Genomic DNA, 21397 nt, shown 5'->3' on the forward strand with positions numbered 1-21397 from the left:
GTTCGTAATAATAAAAAACATGTAAACTAGGAATAAAATAAAAATTGTACCATACTCTTGTGAAAACTTCAAGTAACTACTACTAGAGTCTGAAAAATTCAATAGGGATGTGAGACCAAATAAATAAATAAATAAATAATAAATAAATAAATAAATAAATAAATAAATAAAAGAAATAATGACTGAAATTCTTTCAACATGCGATGAAAAATATAAACCTCTAAGCCCTGGAATCATGAAGACCATAGCAAGGCCGGCCACACTGAGTTTGCTTGTAACCGGTTAGAAAGAGCAGCCTTGAAAGCCACAGAAAACACGCAGTGCAAACGAGGAACGGATTCTCAAGCAGCAACATTTGGAGCCTTGAACGGTGTTGTTTCACAAACAGAAGGCAGGAACTTTAAATAGTGTAGAAGGAAAAAACATTCTGACCTTCGGGGATCCAACATCCAGGAAGACTGTATTTCAGAGATAAAGGAGAAATACATAAACGGCAGTTTGAGATGGCTAGGGTCAGTAGTTTAATTAAGATTATCCTCGTTAATTTCCTAGCTTTCATGCGACTGAGACGCCACTGTGGGAGGAAGCAGGTGACAGGCTTGTGGCTGACAGTTCTGTTCTATTCTCTAAGTTCTGCAATTCCACAGCATATCAAAATTACAGGTTTAAAAAAATCAGAACAAAGCTTCTGCAGATGCAGAATTGAAAGCATCCATCCGCAGCGCACCTGGACAAGAGAGTAAGTGAAGATGGCATGCAGACCAAGACAGCTCTGAAGGAGCGAGGGGCAGCACAGGTGGCACATTTGTGGGTAAATATAAAACTTTCATTTTAGATATTTGTCCAAGACACTTGATGGCTTAAGGCTAAGATGTTAATGGTGTGCCATGAAATATGATGTTACCTATATAGAAATAAAATGTGACAAAGATAACACAGAGACAGACAAGGAGGTGTCTTTGTACTATATATAAAGTAGTGTGACGTCATCTGATGGCGGATACATTTAAGCTTATTCTGTAAATGCTGCACCATTGAGATAAGGCGTCAACCTCAAAATTCCAAACCGAGAAGGGAACAAAACGAAAGGAACAAGTGGAAAACAGGAGACAGAGAGACTTAAACAGACAAGGAGACAGATGGGTTACAACTGTGCCTTAGGACCACACGCAGCAGCGTGAACAGTTTGGGCAACTCAATTAGAAAGTAAAAGATGTCACTTGGATGAAAAAGGCAGATATCGTTAACCAAAACAAACAAAGAGCAAGCAAGCAAACAACAACAGAACAAACGACAACAAAAACACACATAACAACACTTTTAAGTACATAGATTCAAACAAATGGGAAATAAAGGAATGAGAAAAAATATCATGTTAGAGATAGAGCATGTGTTTAGATTGGTGAAACTAGGGGTTGGGGATTTAGCTCAGTGGTAGAGCGCTTGCCTAGCAAGCACAAGGCCCTGGGTTCGGTCCTCAGCTCTGGGGAAAAAAAAAAAAAAAGATTGGTGAAACTAATTTTCCAGAGGAAAAGGACCTCAAGTGTATGTATCTGTTCATGTGTGTTTACACGTCCACACGTGTGTGTGCGATATGCACATATGTGGAGGATATTTTCTTGTTCTACAAGGGATTAGCTCATGCATGCTTGGAGGCTAAGGAGGTCTGTGATCTATGGACGGCAAACTGGAGACCCAGCACAGCTGATAGCTAAGTTTCCAGTCCAAAGGCTCAAGATTCGGAAAGGAACCAAAACATCAGCTCAAGTCTGAAGGCTGGTGGAAAAGAAAACACCGAAACAAAACAAGAAGCAAAAGCACCCCCCTCTTCAAAAGCACTCAGGCAGCAAGGGTTTCGTCTTTCTCACAGAGACACAGCTGTGTTCAACAGACTGCATGAGAGCCACGAGCACCAGAGAGAGCAGTGTGCCTTAGTCAGGACACTGATTCAAACGAAAAGCTCATCTGAAATTACCTACAGACAGGTGCAGAACAGTGTCTGACCACATAGCTGGCACTTGTGGTACAGTCAGGGTGACTCAGGAAACCAACCAGGAGTCACTTCATAACTATAATCAATGTAGTCAAAGGACAGAGTGACTCTTAACCAGCTTAAAATAGACTGAGGTAGAACACTGTGCTTTAGGTCTTGTTAGTCCTTCAAACTCATGGGGCTGAAGCAAGAGAATTCTTTGAGTGGGGTCCATGGCCAGTCTGGGTAACAGCAAGGCTCTGTCTCTTTAAAGTAAATAAAATAAGCCAAGTGTTGTTGTATATGTCTGTAATTCCAACATTCTGAAAATGGAGGCAGGAAGGCCAGTAGCTCGAGGTTAAATTGTTCTACAAAACTGGTTTGAGGCTATCTTGGGCTACAATGAGGCCCTGTCTCAGAGAGAGAGAGAGAGAGAGAGAGAGAGAGAGAGAGAGAGAGAGAGAGAGAGAGACAGAGAGGGGGCAGACAGATACATACATACATACATACATACATACATACATACACATACATATATACATACATACATTCATACATACATACATTCATACATATATACATACGTACATTCATACATACATACATACATATATACATACATACATTCATACATACATACAATTTGGTATCAATATATTAATGATAAAAATGAGACTTAAATTCAGAAAGCATTGTCATTGACTTAAAACAGTTAAAACAAAAGTAAAATTGTAAAATGCATGACGCCCTCAGGTAGCTACAAATCAGCATTAAGCATCTCTTAGCACCTCATGGTAGAAGCTAGGGAGGGTGCATCACACATGGGCTGGAGGTGAGACCTAGAGGTTCAGTGTTCCTTCAGAACTGCACCGGGCTCTGACTTTTATTCTTAGCACCAGGAAAAGAAAAGAAAAAAATCAAACAAAACTGGTCAAAGTGGAAATTAAACAAATTGACAAGTTTAGATGGAGATGTCAAATGCTCCTCTTCAGTTGCCCGGTGAATAGGCAGGCAGAGGGTGGGTGAGGGCAAAGAACATGAGGACACTAGACCCCCAAGCCAGCATAATCAGCACACTTTTCAAATAGACCGTCTTCCCAGCCATAAAACGAGTCTCAAAACTGCAAAGTAATTCAAGTCATACATCCTTTATTGTCTGGTCACAAGGAAGTCGGGCTAGAAATGAACAACAGGATAATACCTGGAGAATATCTAACTCATCAGATCACAGAGAACATTTCTAAGTAATTGGAATCAAAGATAAATTTGAAAGGGAACAAAAAAAAAGTCTTTCGAATGGAATGAAATAAAGGCAGAATCTATTAGCAACTGGGGAATATAGCTAAAGGCTCACAACTTTGATCCCAGGCTGGGGAGGCCAAGGCAGAGGAATCTGTAGGAGTTAAAGGACACCCTGATCTACGTAGCAAACTCCAGGACAGCCAGGGCTGCAGAGAGAAACCCTGGCTCGAATCAATACCAGTTGGGGGAAGCAGTTAAAGTGGAGTAGAGGATGCTTGCTTCCTTACATATTAGAGACAGGGCTGAGGATAGATTCGATGGGCAGAGTGTTTTCCCAGCATGCACAAAGTCCGAGGTTTGGTCCATAACACCACATAGACGGCATGGTGGTGTATACCTGTAATCCCCACACTCTGGACACGGATGAGGAGAATCAGAAGCTTATCATTATCCTCAACCGCATAGCAAGTTCGAAGCCAGCCTGAGTTACATCCAGCCATGTCTCAAAACACAAACAAACCCAATAGAGATAAAAGGAGCTTACATCAGTGAACTCGATTTCCACATTAAGACATGTTTAAAAGGAAGAAATTTAGACCCAAAGTAAACAGAAGAGAGATATCCAGCACCCTAGGTATCAGATCAAGAACAAAGATGGGACACTCCTAAACGTCATCGAATGACGTGGAATCATGGAATTCAACCCTCTTGCCTTCCCCTTGCTGTCCCTTCCACTGAGATAAAGGCTTCTAATTACTGGGCTCATCTTTCTCTAGCAGAAACTTACAGTTCTATCACACAGCCTTCCAGGCAAAGCCAAGAGTGTAACTCACAAGCTACAGTCGGGACACCAGAAGATAGACTTTCCTCCCAAAAGGTAGAAACATTAAGAAGATGGGTTATTTACCAAGGAAGTGGAAGGACTGTGGATTAAAAAAAAGTCCCACCCTTGTGAGTGGAAGGTTCTTAGAAATCCACATCTCCTTTGCCAGTGTGTCTTAAGCAGTCTAATCAGAGGAACATGAAGTTTGTTAGCCCTGGCAGGCTTTGGTGAGGAAACTCAAGATCCAGAGCACCTCCCCAAGCACGATAAGAAGACCCCATCCCTGAGCCCTGAGCCCTGAGCCCTGAGCCCTGAGCCCTTGACTGTGTGGTCCCATTCAGGCGTAAGCTGCCTGTGTCTACAAAGTCCTCCCTAAAATGCTTGTAGACACGTTTCACAGCTCTCACCTCTCTACCGCACCTTCATCAAGGTGTGAACCCACATCTTAGTCATCGCTGTGTCCTCAAGTCCCGGCATGGCACAGGCATTTCCTTAAGGCTCCTCACCATGTGAGAGGGGACCCTCTGCAACTGTAGACATTCGCAGCCAGCACGCATGGAAAAGCCTGGAGATTTACCCCAAAGCAGAACAAGACTTCAGGCCCAAACCGAAGCCAAGGAGCAGAGGCTTTCTGTCTATCTTCTGAGATCAGATTTTTTAAAGCATCTCTTTTAAACATACTTGTTTCCAGGCTTCACTGAGAGTCTGGGTGGGTCTGGGTTTTATCTGACGCCATCTGCCCATCCTTTTCCCACAGTATTCTGGAAGAAAACCTGCCTATGACTCACAGGTCCGCACACTTCTTAGTTCCTGGGAGCCGACACCGAACTGTGTTCCAACAGAGAAGCATTTCAACCCGGATGTCCCTGGCCTATGGAAGTAGGTCACACTACAAGGCCTCCAACAAAGCACTAAGTTAACTGCATTCAGATCCAGATGGTTACTGCCCAATAACTGACGTGATTAAAGTGGAGATTGTCCCTATTCTCATTCCATGCCCCTTCGAAGTCTTCCCTGGGTCTTTGCCCATCTCCATATTCGTCTCATATTTCTCTGGCTCCAGGTCTTGGGGTCCCCAGCATTAAAGCAACCCCGATAGGATGTCCCCACTATGAGAATCAGTCCTTTCTTACACAGGGCTCAAGGATGTCTCTAGTCAGAACAGGAAAGCTGTGACGTAGAAAAGGTAGGAAGCCCAGAGAAGACACAGAGTGGGCCACAAGAAGGACAGGTCATCCCTAGGCATGTAGTCATGGGAGGCTGCTCCCGGCTTCTCCCATTCCATCACCCACACTCCATTCTCAGGCTAGCTGCTGACTCTCTTGGTCACTGGCCATGCCTCTTCCCTCCCAAGGACTCTCTGGGAGCTTCAGGCAGGATCTTGGGTTCTAGGCTGAGATCAATTGACAGAGGACACCTCATTTTCCAGAGAGCAGAGAGCAACCCTTAACACGGTTTCATTCCGTCACCTTCGTAATCTTTGTATCCTCGGACTCTAGCACAGCAAAAACATCCTGTAAATGTTCTTTTAAAAGGCAGTGGGGGAAGCTTTGAAAATATAAGGGCTCGTGTACAACACCCACGGAAGAGCCTACAGATGTAGCTGAAAACCAGACTCCTGATCCAGAGGCTTAGAAGAGCCTGGGGTCCTGGGAGATTTGGTTAACCTGAAGCCTTAACACAGTCAGAGGTACCTCTGCCTCTGTCTCTCTGCCTCTGTCTCTCTGCCTCTGTCTCTCTGCCTCTGTCTCTCTGCCTCCTCTGTCTCTCTGTCTCTCTGCCTCTCTCTCTGCCTCTCTGCCTCTGCTCTCTGCCTCTGCCTCTGTCTCTGTCTCTCTGCCTCTGCTTTGATTCTCTGCCTCTCTGCCTCTCTGCCTCTGCCTCTTTCTCTGTCTCTATGCCTCTGCGTATGACTCTCTGCTTCTGCCTCTCTGACTCTGCCTCTGCCTATGCCTCTCGCCTCTGCCTCTGTCTCTGTCTCTGCTGCCTCTGTCTCTCTGCCTCTGTCTCTCTGTCTCTCTGCCTCTGTCTCTCTCCCTCTCTTCTTCCCTTCCTATCTCTTTCACACACACACACACACACACACACACACACACACACTCACTCACACATACACTTTCACTCACATACTTTTGCCCACACCCCGACACACCCCTCTGTCCAGTACGCTTCAACATAACCAGCTCGCCACCGTCCAGAAGGAAACTTCTAGATTATATCACAGTGCTCTCCAGTAGCCTTGGGTTGCCATGACACCCGCTATCTATCTTGTAACTACAAACCCCACAAACTGGGCTTCTTTCATTATTTCTAATGATGACTATATCCTCTGAAGCTTGTCACTTGTCCCTGGCAAACAGCTCACACACATCCAAACCACCCTCCACAGTGTCCAGCAAAGAAACAGGTGACAGGCAGGCTTAGGGTCACCATGCTCTTCTCTGATTACAATGACAGCGTCGGCTTGATACTAATGATCCATTCACTTTATTTTGCATCTCCCTTTAGACACTAAAGAGTCACCTCTGGCTCAGTAACTACCACTGTGGATCTTAAAGTGCTAAGAAGAGCTTAAAGGGTCGGTTCCATAAAGACACAGTGTGGGGGAACAATTTCTTAAAATAGGAGGATTGGGGGCTGTCACTCAGTTGCTAAAGTGTTTGCCGACCGTGCACAAAGCCCTGGGTTCCATCCCTAGACAGTGCATAAAACCCAGGAGATAGCACAGGCTCATCCTGCCAGCATTTGGGAGGTGGTTGCAGGAGACAAGCCCAAGGCCAGCCTTGGCTCCACAGTGAGGGCAAGGCCTGTCTGGGCTACAAGAGACCCTGCCTCAGGAAGAAAAATAAGTAAATACAGATTTAAAATAAAAAACCGAGACAAGTGCAAAAAAGAAACCCTCAAAGAATCAGGATGGTGTTACAGGTTATAGAAAGCACACAAGCCTGAGTTAGAATCCCTGAGGGTCACAGTCTAATTATCCGATTAACACATCTTATTTTTTCTTTTTAAAAATTTATCTATTTTTATTCTATGTGTATGTTTGTTTAACCTACATGTGTAACATAGGCCTCTGTGCCACATACGTGGGGTTGGGTTTTGTTTTTGTTTTGTTTTGTTTTTGGTTTTTCAAGAGATGGCTTTCCAGTGTAGCTCTGACCTAGAACTCTCTCTGTAGATCAGGCTGCTCCTAAACTCAGAGATCTGCCTGCCTCTGCCTCTCAGGTTGTTGGATTAAAGGTGTGGGGAAACTCCACTTCTTAAGCTTACAAAAAGGTCAGAAAAATTCATGCCGGAGGATGCTTTGAAATTTTAAAAAATTATTAGTAGTGTATGCATGTGTGTGTGATATATGTGTGTATGATTGTGTGATGTATGGATGTTTGTGTCAGGTGTGTGTGATGCTTGTGTGATATATGTGTATTATGATATAATGTATATATGTAGTGTATGTGTTTATATACAAATATGTGTATATGTACACATATATGTCTATATGTGTGATGTGTGAGATGTATGTGTAAATGCAGAAGTGTATGTGACACACCCTGTGCTGTGTGTGGAGATTTGTGGAGGCCTTCAGGAGTTCCCTCCTTCCATGTGGGTTCCTCCAGGGATCAAACTCAGGTCCTCGGGCTTTTGGGACATGGAGTTTCATACACTGAGTTATCTTGCTACCTTCAAGAATTTCTTCCATATCTGATGAGGTGACCTTGATAGCGGTTGACATAATAAGTAGTACTTTTCGTTGCTCCTCAGAAGGGGCTACAGTGACCAGAGTAACAGCAGTCTGGAGATTAGGCTCCGTAATCCACACCTCCTGTGAGGAACGCCCAACCCTGCTGCCAGGACTCTCTCCTCCAGTGGCTGCTAATCTCCCATGAAAATGCACATGCAGTCAACAGCCTCAAATGGAACATGTGGGTAGGAGGAACAATGCCAGCATTTATGGCAGACTTCTTTTTTATAGGGTGGCTCTCTCTATTTATCAGACACAGAAACATCTATAAATGTCACACACACACACACACACACACACACACACACACACACACGTATGGATGGATGGATGAATGGATGGACGGATGGATGGATAGATGGACTATTCCTGAAGCATGAATCCATGTTATGCTGCTGCTTTTACTTTTTTTCCTCTATCTGTTTATCTTTATTGATTTTTATTGTAAATTTACATTTCAAATGTTATTCCAATCTTTCCATTTGCAGTTTTCAGGTCTCATGGACATAAGGTCCCCTATTCCATCCCCCCAGCCTCAAACTTCACCTCTTTCTGCCTTCCATCTCAAGATGGGAGTGTATCCCTCCCTTTTTTGTGTAACCAGGTTGTCAGACCCTTTTGCCCACGAATCTTCCCCCCAATGTTCCTTTGGGAACACATTTCCCCCACACTCAGACATTAGTCTCTGCTTTGTCCAACCCAAGTTTACTAAATGGAACTGAACTGGTCATCCTTAATCTGTAACACCTAGTCCTTTCTATACTTTGTACCAAGGAAATATTAAACATTGAACACATTGTTCCTTCCATTGGTGCCCAAATCTCAAACTGGCCATCCTGGACACAAGCCCCTCCCATCCCCTCCCCCTTCTTCTCTCTGAAACCACCCCCTTTTGCTTTCCCTACAAATCCCAACCTTGTCAGGACCAAGGGTTTCTCCTTCCATTGATGCCCAACAAGGCCATCCTCTTCAAGCTGAAATCTAAGCGGACGAAATCACTCATGCTACCTTCCAGCTGCTTTTGCCTGCCATAACCTTAGGCACCACCGCCCACCCAAGGCCCAGGGACAGCTTGCGAAAGCACACACTGGGTGTGCTAGCCCCGTGCCTGGAGAATTCTGCGCCTAGCAACTGTTGTGAAGGTGGCCACAGGTCGTGGGCGGTGGCAGCTTTGACTGCCTCAGGTAACAAAATCAGTAGTTGTGACTAAGTTACAACCGTGGTATCTCTCAGTCATCTCTGAGAGGTTCTTCTGCTCCTCCCTCTCTCTCTCTCTCTCTCTCTCTCTCTCTCTCTCTCTCTCTCTCTCTCTCTGTCTCCCTCCTTCCTTCTCTCCTTCCCATCTCCCTCTTTAGAGAAAATAGAAACAAACTCAGGCAGGGGCCTTAAAGAGTAAGGTTGTTTCTAACTCACTAATTGCCAAACTCATATCATAATAACTGAGGGATCCACAGTTACTGAAAACACAAATAAATTGAAGACATATCTAGAAAACAATGTTGAAGTGATGGACTCCGCTATTAAGAGACTTCCAGAAAGTGCAAGGTAGCTCTTGAATTTTAAGATGGGTTCCACAGCGGGACACATGCCATACCATTCTTTTTTTCCTTTTTCTTTTTTCTTTTTTCCATCTTTATTAAATTGGGTATTTCTTATTTACATTTCAATTGGTATTCCCTTTCCAGGTTTCCAGGTCAACATCCCCCTAACCCCTCCCACTCCCCTTCTCTATGGGTGTTCCCCTCCCCGTCCTCCACCCATTATCACCCTGCCCCCAACAATCATGTTCACTGGGGGTTCAGTCTTAGCAGGACCCAGGGCTTCCCCTTCCACTGGTGCTCTTACTAGGATTTTCATTGCTACCTATGAGGTCAGAGTCCAGGGTCAGTCCATGTATAGTCTTTGGGTAGTGGCTTAGTCCCTGGAAGCTCTGGTTGCTTGGCATTGTTGTTCATATGGGGTCTCGAGCCCCTTCAGTCTTTCAGTCCTTTCTCTGATTCCTTCAATGGGATCCCGTTCTCAGTTCAGTGGTTTAATGATGGCATTCGCCTATGTATTTGCTGTATTCTGGCTGTGTCTCTCAGGAGAGATCTACATCTGGTTCCTGTCAGCCTGCACTTCTTTGCTTCATCCATCTTATCTAATTGGGTGGCTGTATATGTATGGGCCACATGTGGGGCAGGCTCTGAATGGGTGTTCCTTCTGCCTCTGTTCTAAACTTTGTCTCCCTATTCCCTCCCAAGGGTATATACCACACCGTTCTTAACAGCAGTGACATTTACAAACTGCTCTACCGAAGGGCTTTGACTTGCACAGGTCCACTCATTACAGACTTCTAGTAAGGCTTTCAGGGCTGTGTATAAAGTTCAGTTTCTGTAACATGTGAATACATACGTATATATTCTAACTACCTAGCCCACGGTGGGCAAAGGCAGGCTCTATAGAGGGTCCCAGTGGGCCCCATTGCTAAGGTCCAGTACCAGCCAGGTCTGGCCCTCAGACACAGCTCTTTATGTACCTATTGATTTATTTGACTTAGCAGATCTTTGGGGGCACTTCTCTGACCCTAACTGGCCCAGCCTTACTATTTTATTGCCAAGGAAACTAAAGCAAATTTTACACCGCTCACTACCATGGAGGGCCACAGGCAAAATGGCAATCTGAGCGCTGTACTGGATGGTCTCTGGTACCCAGTGCATCCTGAATGCTACAAGGGTCTTTTTAATCACATCGTCAGTATACCATATGCATGCATGTACAGCCTGGGGTCATCTACTCCACAGACTAGAAAGTACTTTCTCGAGTAAGGCCAGCTCATTCGATGCTACTGTAATGAAGGCTAAGGGGACGGTAGTACTTAGCAACACTGGTAATCATAGTTTATTAAGCATTTTCTGTGTGCCAAGCATCAGGCTGAGCTTTGACACACTCTTCCGTCTTCCTTTACACAATCAGCCCAGTATCACAACCCTCCCTAATACTTAATCCCCGTGACCTGCAAAATCCTGGCACTAATGAAAAGCTTCAATCTGTCTGTAGACTGTGTGCTTGTCGACTGTGCCCAAATCAAATCCTTTCTGAATTCCTAATGCAGCTTGTGTGGCTTTTTTTTTTTTTAAGTGGGTAATTAAGAGAAAGGTATTTCCAGAAATACAACCTGAGAGGTGGAGGCTGAATTCTTGATTTTCTGAATCTGGAGCCAGCTCATTTGATAGTGACTTATAATTACTATATTTCAAATTGCTCAATCATCTCCTGAAGATAGATTGCAGGGTGGGGTGGGAGAAGTGCCCTCCAGTTCTTTCCAGTGAAATGTTTCTGTGTTAGCACAAGACGAGAAGTTCTGTAAGGTGAGGGATTGAGTTAGAAATGCCGGGCTTCCTGTGGCCTTGTGCCAGGTGGAGGAAACAAACAGATATGGTTCCCATTGGATACGGCTGCCCGGAGAAAAGTGTTTCCTATCCTGCTGCCAAGACAGTGCCAGCTGCTCACGGGGATGACTCAGGGGAGAGCAGGAAGGCTGGGTGGTATTTGGGGAGTGGATAAAAAAAAATGACAGTTTTTCCATTTTTATTAATAGGTCGTAAACTTCTACAACCAAGAACTGAGTGGCAGCATTGATGTATTGATGTGTGTGTGTGTGTGTGTGTATCTCTGTGTCTATGTGTATGTGAGTCTGTCTCTGTGTGTGTCCGTGTGTGTGTCTCTGTGTGTATGAGTCTGTGTGTACATGTGTGTGTGTGTATGTATCTGTCTGTGTGTGTATGTGTGTGTGTCTGCCTGTGGAAGCCAGAGGTCAATATTAGGAGTCTTGAGAACAATCACTCTCATATTATTATTGCTGTGGTTATCATTGACAAAGTCTTATTGTGTAGCCCTGGTTGGCCTGGAACTTGCTCCATCAACTACGTTGGCTCCAGACCCAAAGAAATCTGATTGTCTCTGCCTTTCAAAATTAGGGATTTAAAAGGCTAACTCCACCTTATGTTTTTGAATCAGAGTCTCTCACTGAACCTGTAGCCCATGGATTTTGCTAGGCTGGTTGGTTCATGAGATCTAGGGATTGGCCCACCACCACCTCCTCAGTGCTGAGATTAACATGCCCAGCTTTTTAAAATACGGTTTATTTGATGTGTATATTTTGCTTGTATGCATGCATGCATGCATGTATGTTTGTATGTATGTATATGCACCATGTGTGCTGGTGCTAGCAGAGGTCAAAGATGTCAGAGTTTTTGGAACTGGAATTCCAGATGAGTGTGAGCCACCATACGGGCGCTAGGAACGGAACTCCTGGCTGCTGTAGGAATAACAAGTGCTGTCGACTGATGAGCCATTTCTCCAATCCCTCTGCCCAGCTTTTTACGGTGTTCTGGGGATCCGAACTCAAGGCCTCACGCTTGGGCGGCTAACACTTTAGCTTCTGGGCTATGCCTTCGCTTCTGAGTCTTAGGTAAAGTCAGGTTCATTTGGCAATGAGCTGGGCGGTGCCTGCTCTTCTTGGAAGTTTCACAGGAGCTGGGAGCTACCGGCACCCAAAAGGACAAGTCCCCTGAAGCCTGAAGTCTGAGCATTGCCGCTGGCTCCTGCAGGGTGTCTCCTTTGGGTTTCCAAGAATCAGCCAAAATGGTGTTTTAACATTTTAACTGATTGCTAATTTTTAAAACGTTGAAGACTCCACAAATACACCGTATCTCTGGTATCTCTTTTATATGAAAAACCAAAACAAAAACCAGGTCTACGATTTAACTTATCCATCCTCCAACAGTCCCCAACACTGAGGCCCAGCACCAGCCAGTGCGCATCCTCCGCAGTGGCATTCTGTGACCTAGCAGAGAGTAGGACCCACTTAGATGTGCATGGCCCTGGACCCAGGTCACCCCCTTTTCTTATAGAAATAGGAAGTGAGGCAAACCCTCAGGACTCTTGGCCAGCATAAAAACAAAGTCCCAATGCTGAGGCAAGTAACCCTGTCCACAGTGTCCCTAGACTCGGTCAAGGCCCTGCTTGCTGCCTTTGTCCCCAAATGTACTTCCCTCCCAGCAGACACTCCCTTGTCCCCTTCAGCTCCACATTAGCAAGGTCAGCCTTAACCAGGGCCTGCTCCTTCATCAGACCTGAGTGTCCCCAAAGTGTTAAATGTCACTGGTCTGTGGCACTGTGCCAGGACATCTCATGAACTAAATAAACCTGGTGTTTGGTGGAAAAAAAAATCCTTTGGTTTGTAGATCTGATTTTACGTCAATATTCAAGGGGAGAAAACAGTTAAAAGCAAACTGACTGGGCCGACAAGTACACAGTGCTGAAAATTTTAACTCGGTAATAAACGCATTCCCACCAGGACAGGGTTTCCTCCACAGGTTAATCGATGTGGCTCACAAGCTGTCTGTCCTGAAATATCCCATCCATCGCCTTCTCATGGTGCCTAAAAACCCCTATAACTTACCTCTACTGAGACTTAAAATAAACCCTTTCTTTTGGCCATCCTCAAAGTCCACTGTGATCAGCTGCTTCAGTGAGCTTACCAACTGTGCTGATGTATTTTTTCCTAGACTCTCTAGTTATGCAGTGGTAGAATTACTGAAGTTTCACGAAAGAGGGCAGGCCTAACTGTCTGAGCTAAGGGACAGGTTTGAACCAAGACCTGGGACTTGCTGAGTGGCCTGTGGCTAGTCAGTCCTTGGCTAGTCACTGGCTTCTGGAGTTCTGATTCTTCATTCAGATACAGAATGGGGCTAGCTAGAGAGTCCACTGCCTCAGCAGGGAAAGGGTGAAGGAAGTGACAGGGCTGCAGGCCTTGAAAATGGTGTATGGTATAGGGTGAAGCCTTAGTGACTTAGCGACTCAGCTGTTCTTAGAAGGGGGTGTCCTGAGGTTTGGCCCCCCCCAAAGGGATTGCGGTGGTGAGAGAGTTTACTCTCGCAGGCCTACTTTGTTGATGCACACTTGAATCAAGGAAAAAGGGCTTTAATCCCAGCACTTAGGAGACAGAGGAAAGCGTATCTCTGGGAGTTCAAGGCCAGCCTAGTCCTCAGATCGAGTTTCAGGATGATCGGGGATTACCCTGTCTCGAAAAAATAAAATAAAATAATAAAATAAAATGAAAGAAAGGAGATCGACGCGGAGACAGTGTGAGTTCTAGCTTGAGTTTTTTGGAAGATTAACAAAACAAAACATCAACAAAAAACCAAACAGGCCCATTCTGGGCTTCGCCCTACTTAACCACCCCAGACAACCCCCTGATCCCCACCCTCTCCAGGTTTGTTCTCGCCTCAGCAAAAGCTACTTTCCTACAGAGTCCCCAGCCTCTGGTTCCTGGGCGTACCCTCTGGCACAGAGCGGCCACTTGCAGCCCCGCCGGGAGAACGAGTCAACAGCGGGGTGGACGGGAAAAGTGACATAATCTTTGTAGCGCCCTGTGTGTGTCTCCAGCCTCTCCGGCAGCGCAGGCCTGGATTCTGCTTTATGGCACTGCGGCCGGAGATTGAGGCGCTGCAGACTCGGGACTCGGCCAGTCCTGGGGTCCTTCGCGGAGTGGGGACCCCGATGTGGGCGGCCGGGATGCACTTTTCAGGAACGCCGGGGCGGCAGCGCGGTCGCCGGGCGCGCTCCCAGGACCGCCGCCCCCTTGGAGCCGGATGACGGAGTCTCGAAAGACTTTCACCAAATATGGGCCGAGGCTGGAAACGTCCTGTGCAGTGAGTCGCCGGAAACCTCGAGTCTCGGCCACCGCGGGAGTGCGGTTCTTGGGCCAGCGGCCCGCAGGGGGCGGCGGCGGCAGATCCTAGCCTGGTGGCCAAGGCCCGTTGCCCTCGTGCCCTCCCGACCTGCAGAATCTGTCACTCTCTTCCTCCAACCGCTGCCACCATAATCCCAGCCACTCCCACCCATCCCCAGACCATACCAGACTGGGGGAGGGGTGGGAATGAAGAGGGGTGCAAAAATGTGGGGTAACGAGAGGGTGTCATCTTAAAGCTTCTTGCAGACCCGGTAAATGTGGCTAGAAGAATTGGAGTCGTGAGCAACCCCCTATCTGGTTGTGGACACACGGGCGCAAGGGTGGGGAAAAGTGGGAGGAAAAGGTCTTACGATGAGGGGGGAGACCTGGAGAGAGAGAAAGGCTACGAGGAAGGAAAGGGGGAGGGGAGCACTCCTGTGGTCCAGAGCAGCGTGTGATTCTGGGACCAGCAGCATCCACATCACCTAGGGACTTGATAAAATGCAACTGAGGAGAAAGTCTGGAGTAGGGCCTAGCAATCAGACTTCTAACCAGTCCTCCGGGTGATTCCGGCGGACACCCTAGTCTGAAACCCACTAAACTAGGAAGCTGGAGTCGACAGGTTTGAGATTATGGTCTGTCTCAGTTGCTGCGAGACAGTGAAGCCTTCTTGGGGGTAATCTAAACGTCCCTGGCAGCTGCAAGTGAGACGCTCCATCTCTCAGCTCAAGCCAAGAGCCGCAGGAGGACAAGCAGTCCTTTCTCAGTGTCTTGCGGCTCAAAGAAACGAGTCCGCTGGGTGGAGAGACGGTGGGGGGAGAAAAGAGCACGCGAAGCAACACTTACCCACACCATTTGCACATTTCCCTCCCTGTCTGTCAACGAAGGATCTGTAGCTCTCAGCAGAGGAGGTGAGAAGGCGACAGGACGTCTGGAGTTTCTGGACCATCCTAGGCAGGGACTCGAGCAGCCGCTGTTCCTCCTGGTTACCAGCCGGCTAGGCAGTGCATGCAGTCTGCAAGGCTGTGCACATGGGTTCCAGCAGCCTTTCCTCCTCCTGCACCTCCCGGCCTTGCCGACTCCAGCTTCCTCCTCTCCTCACCACACACCCGCTGCTTTAAATGGACAGCTGATGCTAATGTACTCCCTGTGTCTCCTCTGCGACAATCCCCTTCTTCTGAGATTGCCCAGTTGGAGTCCAGAAACAAAACCCCACACATCCTCGTTAGAAAACTTTAATCTGATTTTTAAAGGCATCTACGGAATGGTGTGTCTGAATGCTGTACAGAATACTGGACCTCTCCACTGTCTCCCCATCCCCCGCAGCAAAGGAACACAGTATATCCAGGCCAGTTGGATCATCCACTGTAACTTTATTTTAAATCATGATGGACAGATTGCGTGAAAAACAAGGAATTCCAAAGAATTTCCTGCTCTGGGAACAGAAGTTAAGTCTATATTTAACAACATTTGAAGCTGTCAAGAATGCCTTGTGGTTGGATAACAGAGGCAGAAAAATGTTAAAAACGCAGGCTACTGCTATACCCAAATATGGAAATATTGTTACGTCTGGTGTCTGATTCACCATCTGGAAATACTTACAACCATGAAGTCAAATAGAAAAGACGCCACAACAGAAGCCAGGAGCCCTCCTCTCCATTCTGTTTCTCCATCACCTCCTTCTACCCTGTTCTGCGCCTTCTCCACCCTCACCCCCTACCCTCCCGCCGCTTCCCAAAGATGGAAACAATGAACTGTAAGGCCAGGGGAACAGTTCTCTAGCTAATAAGTAGGCTGGCCTGCGGGACAAGGCCTCGGCTTGGCCTTCGTTATTTGCATAACACTTGACAACCCATTGTCTTTAAAAGTCCCCACCCCCAGAAAGCCTTCAAGATCCTACCGCCTCTGGCAAATTCCTCTAGGACTTACGAAAGGGCCCTTTTGAATGAATGAACTTAACTCTTTCCAGTAACAGCTGTCTTCATCGGAGTGCGCGTAACAGCTTCTCTTCCTTCTCACCCGAGTCTTTCGGAGAACAGTCAGTGCACAAGGCTCCCTTAAGCAAGATCGCTAAGCGGCAAAGGCAGGGAGGCCCTACATATTAAAAATGAAAAAAAGCTACCCAGACCATTAAAGGGATGGGGAAATCTAGTACCCATCTCCTTTTAAAATTGCAGAAGACAGATTCTGAGGCTTCTGAAATTTATGAATGGCACTGGCAATACTGAAGAGGGTCTAGGGGGTGTCTTCAGTTGTGTGTCTAATAAGATCTTAAAAACTAACCTCCTTTATTACAGTGTTGCCCTCTAAATCCCTCATGTCTCGGAACTTGGGGAGAGAGCCATTGCACTTCCTTTTGAAATGGAAGGCTTCCAAGTGATCCAAAACAAAGGAATTAAACACCGAGACACACAAGTTCACACACAGAGACACACACACACACACACAGAGAGAGAGAGAGAGAGAGAGAGAGAGAGAGAGAGAGAGAGAGACAGAGACAGAGACAGAGACAGAAAACACAAAACAGACAGAGACACAGAGACACAGAGACACACAAGCACACACACAAGCACAGACACACAGACAGGGAGGCATACATACATATACATTCAGAGAGACACATACAAGGGCAGGAGGGTGGGTGGGACGGTGTCTGCAAACACACCAAGTCTTTTTTTCCATCTAGCCAAAGCTGTTGGGATCTGTTTTGTCCCGGCAGCTTTTGCACCTGATGATTTCAGGACAAATCACTCCACGGTGGTCTCCTCCGCTTCTGGTTTGGCTGCTTAGTTTCCATCGCCCCGCCAGTCGGGGAAGAGAGGCCAGGAGGGTTGACCCGGCCTCCTGCATCGGTGAGGAAGTGGACGTCAGGCTCCGGGAGAACTCTGCACTCGTTTCCTCTTGGATTTCCAACGCAGGCAGTGGGCTGGAACTAAAACTGGGAACCTCCAAAAACAAACAAGTACAACATACCAAAAAAAAAAAAAAAAAAAAAAAAAAAAAAAGGGGGGAGGGATGAGGGAAGACCTCAGGCTGGAAAATTGCCAGCAAAGAGGGAAGCTCCCCCATCCCCCATTCACAAAGGCCACTCCGAGTATTAATTTGCAATACACTTTCCTTGGCTAATAAACATTATGCCAAAACTTTGGGACTTGATCCGAGCACGGCTCTTTGAAGTCCACAAATAGATCCCTGGCTTAGAAACCAACTCCCCCTCCCCTTTGGCCTCTCAGTAGATAACTTTACTCTCACCTTGGTTGTAAACAAGCAAGCAGCTCGCTGCTTTCCCGGGTAGGCAGCATCAAACAAAACCACTTTTCTTCCGCCGTCTCAGGTCTTCCCGCCCTCCCATGTCTAGGCACAGATCTGAAATGCTCCCACCAACACATACACCACGCCCCCCAACACACTCACCATATACCCTCTTCAATCAAAATCAGAACCCTTGCGCCCCAAGCATCCCGGCCTTCCCGAAGGAAGCTGTTATTTAAAGTGGAAAAAAAAAAGAACTTTTTTTTCTCTGATGGATCTAAGAAGGGGAGGGGGGGAAAGGTGCAACGGAGCCAGGGGAGGTGCTTGGCAGCAGCCCGCGCCAACCAACATTCCTGAGATGTTTGAGAATTCTGGAACGCGCAGACAGCGCATACGTCACTGCAACACGCGGCGCCGAGGCAGGCATTATAAAGGGCGGGCTCCCAGTGCCGGGGCAGACCGTGAGCGAGAGCGCCCCAGAGAAGCGCCTGCAATCTCTGCGCCTCCGCCGCCAGCACCTCGAGAGAAGGACACCCGCCGCCTCGGCCCTCATCTCACCGCACTCCGGGCGCATTCGATCCGGCTGCTCGCCCGCTCCTTGGCTTCCGTGTCGCCACGCTCGCCCCGGCTCCTCCTGCGCGCCACAATGAGCTCCAGCACCATCAAGACGCTCGCTGTCGCCGTCACCCTTCTCCACTTGACCAGGCTGGTGAGTTGGACTTTTTTTTTTTTTAAACCACCGCTTCCCGATCCGCCCTTCCCGACCCCTTCCCCCGGGCCCTGATCTTTCACAGCAGGGAAAGTTAGACTGAAAAGTTCCGGGGGAGCTGTTGCTTTACGCTCGGACGACGTGTCCAGGGGGCCTCTTCCTGGGGCGCAGCCGCTGGAGTGTCCGGGGTGTCGGGACGGGATAGAGACACTCCTGGTGAACAGAGAGCCCCACAGCCAGACCTACGCTCAGGGTGGTTTAGGTGCCTTCCCGGAGCAATGCAAAGCAGTCTCACGCGCTTCTTCTCCCACTTGCAGGCACTCTCCACCTGCCCTGCCGCCTGCCACTGCCCTCTGGAGGCGCCCAAGTGCGCCCCGGGAGTCGGCTTGGTCCGGGACGGCTGCGGCTGCTGTAAGGTCTGCGCGAAGCAACTCAACGAGGACTGCAGCAAAACGCAGCCCTGCGACCACACCAAGGGGCTGGAATGCAATTTCGGCGCCAGTTCCACCGCTCTGAAAGGGATCTGCAGAGGTAAGAGGCTTGTGGTTTGGCCCCTTTAAAAAAAATAATAGTCCCCATCGTCCAGAAGTTTAGTAATTTTGAGACCATGTATGGTGACGCTTTGTTGATAGTAGCTTGGCAGAAAGGCACATGATTTCAGCAGTCTGGAATGCAATTCAGAGTGTCTGGGCCCAACGAAAAGCGCATACGGAAAAGTGATTCCTGACTAACTTATTGTTCAGCTCTGGAGTCTCGGGGGAACTGTAGGGAACTTTACCATACATTGAGTTGAACAGCGGAAAATATGTATGAGTTTCAGCCTGTGGCGGCGAATCTTAACCTTCTCCTCTCTCTTTCGGTCGTCTTTACAGCTCAGTCAGAAGGCAGACCCTGTGAATATAACTCCAGGATCTACCAGAACGGGGAGAGCTTCCAACCCAACTGTAAACATCAGTGCACATGTATTGACGGTGCTGTGGGCTGCATTCCTCTGTGTCCCCAAGAACTGTCTCTCCCCAATCTGGGCTGTCCCAACCCCCGGCTGGTGAAAGTCAGCGGGCAGTGCTGTGAGGAATGGGTCTGTGATGAAGACAGCATTAAGGACTCCCTGGACGACCAGGACGACCTCCTTGGATTCGATGCCTCGGAGGTGGAGTTAACGAGAAACAACGAGTTAATCGCAATTGGCAAAGGCAGCTCACTGAAGAGGCTTCCTGGTAAGTGGATACCCAGTCCTTAAGACACTGTGCAGAAAAGCTTTCTTGGGCTGCAACTTTGTAGAAACCATTGTGTGTCTGCACGGGTCTAAGCTGTCTTCCATTTCGTTGGTCTTTCTAGTCTTTGGCACGGAACCGCGAGTCCTTTACAACCCGCTGCATGCCCATGGCCAGAAATGCATCGTTCAGACCACGTCCTGGTCCCAGTGCTCCAAGAGCTGCGGAACTGGTATCTCCACACGAGTTACCAATGACAACCCGGAGTGCCGCCTGGTGAAAGAGACCCGGATCTGTGAAGTGCGTCCTTGTGGACAACCGGTGTACAGCAGCCTAAAAGTAAGTTTCTTTCAAGGCTTGAACTGAGACCCCACAGGTGGGTGGGATATGAGCCTCTGTTCAAGAAAGAGAAAAGTCCACGATATATTTGAAAAGAAATTGTCTTTTTCTAGCCCAAGACTATACGCGGTGGTTAAATGTACACCTCCAGAAAAACCCAACAAATCTCATTCTTTCTTTTGTTCTTCCTTCCAGAAGGGCAAGAAATGCAGCAAGACCAAGAAATCCCCAGAACCAGTCCGATTTACTTATGCAGGATGCTCCAGTGTGAAGAAATACCGGCCCAAATACTGCGGCTCCTGCGTGGACGGCCGGTGCTGCACACCTCTGCAGACCAGGACCGTGAAGATGCGGTTCCGGTGCGAAGATGGCGAGATGTTCTCCAAGAACGTCATGATGATTCAGTCCTGCAAGTGTAACTACAACTGCCCGCATCCCAACGAGGCGTCGTTTCGCCTCTACAGTCTGTTCAACGATATCCACAAGTTCAGGGACTAAACGTCTCCTGGGTTCCTAGTGAGGGTCGGACAGAGGTGTTGAGCATCGCGGAGACGCGGGCGGACGGTGGGCGAACGGTGCCTTGCTCAGCATCGAGTAGGATTAAGGTGTTTCAAAACTGCCGAAGGGGCTGCTGCTATGGATGGACAGTAACGCAGTCGCAGTTGGAGAATACTTCGCTTCATAGTACTGGAGCCCGGGTTACGCTTCATATTGGAGCATGTTTATAGATGATGTTCTGTTTTCTGTTTGTAAATTATTTTGCTAAGTGTTTTTTTTTTTTCTTTTTCTTTTTTTTGCTCCATTTCTCCCCTTCCCCCCTTGGTTCTACAATTGTAATAGAGATAAAATAAGACTAGTTGGGTCAAGTGAAAGCCCCGCTTGTCCTTTGACAGAAGTAAAATGAAAGGCTTCTCCTGCCTTCCCCAGTGGAGGGGGGGGGACACTCTGTGAGTGCCCTTGAGGCCACTACCTGCACTCTAAACTGCAAACAGAAACCAGGTGTTCTAAGATTGAATGTTTTTATTTATCAAAATGTAGCTTTCGGGGAGGGATGGGGAAATGTAATACTGGAATAATTTGTAAATGATTTTAATTTTATATCAGTGAAGAGAATTTATTTATAAAATTAATCATTTAATAAAGAAATATTTACCTAATATCTTGGGTGCATGGTGTTCTGTATTTTCGGAAGCCATTCAAGTTATCAGAAACAATTGTTCTTGTCAATCATTCCAACAGGACCCCACCCCCCACCCCACCCCCAGGACCTACTATGTGTCAAGAACCACTCTAGATGCCCTACTTGGGTTAACAGTGAACTGCTAGGACAGTGGCTGCTGTTGCAAATCTTTAAGGAACAATGGTGGCATAAAAGCCTCCAGTTAGGAA

The 21397-nt window shown here is 47.4% G+C and overlaps 1 protein-coding gene across 1 annotated transcript; it reads left to right on the forward strand.

Moving 5' to 3' along the window:
• The first annotated feature begins 18184 nt into the window (after nucleotides 1-18184).
• On the forward strand, nucleotides 18185-21165 carry Ccn1 (cellular communication network factor 1). The gene is made up of 5 exons (XM_032897219.1): nucleotides 18185-18455; nucleotides 18773-18986; nucleotides 19328-19672; nucleotides 19794-20008; nucleotides 20204-21165. The coding sequence occupies exons 1-5, from the start codon at nucleotides 18393-18395 to the stop codon at nucleotides 20504-20506; spliced, it is 1140 nt and encodes a 379-aa protein (XP_032753110.1). The 5' UTR covers nucleotides 18185-18392; the 3' UTR covers nucleotides 20507-21165.
• Nucleotides 21166-21397: the final 232 nt, after the last annotated feature.

Source organism: Rattus rattus, chromosome 3, assembly GCF_011064425.1.
Source record: "Rattus rattus isolate New Zealand chromosome 3, Rrattus_CSIRO_v1, whole genome shotgun sequence".
In the NCBI taxonomy this organism is placed as follows: Eukaryota; Metazoa; Chordata; class Mammalia; order Rodentia; family Muridae; genus Rattus; species Rattus rattus.

Coding starts and splice junctions, on each gene's coding strand:
- Ccn1 (XM_032897219.1), top strand. CDS start 18,393: ATGAGCTCCAGCACCATCAAGACGCTCGCTGTCGCCGTCACCCTTCTC. Junction 18,987..19,327: donor TCTGAAAGGGATCTGCAGAG/GTAAGAGGCTTG, acceptor TCGTCTTTACAG/CTCAGTCAGAAGGCAGACCC. Junction 20,009..20,203: donor CGGTGTACAGCAGCCTAAAA/GTAAGTTTCTTT, acceptor TCTTCCTTCCAG/AAGGGCAAGAAATGCAGCAA.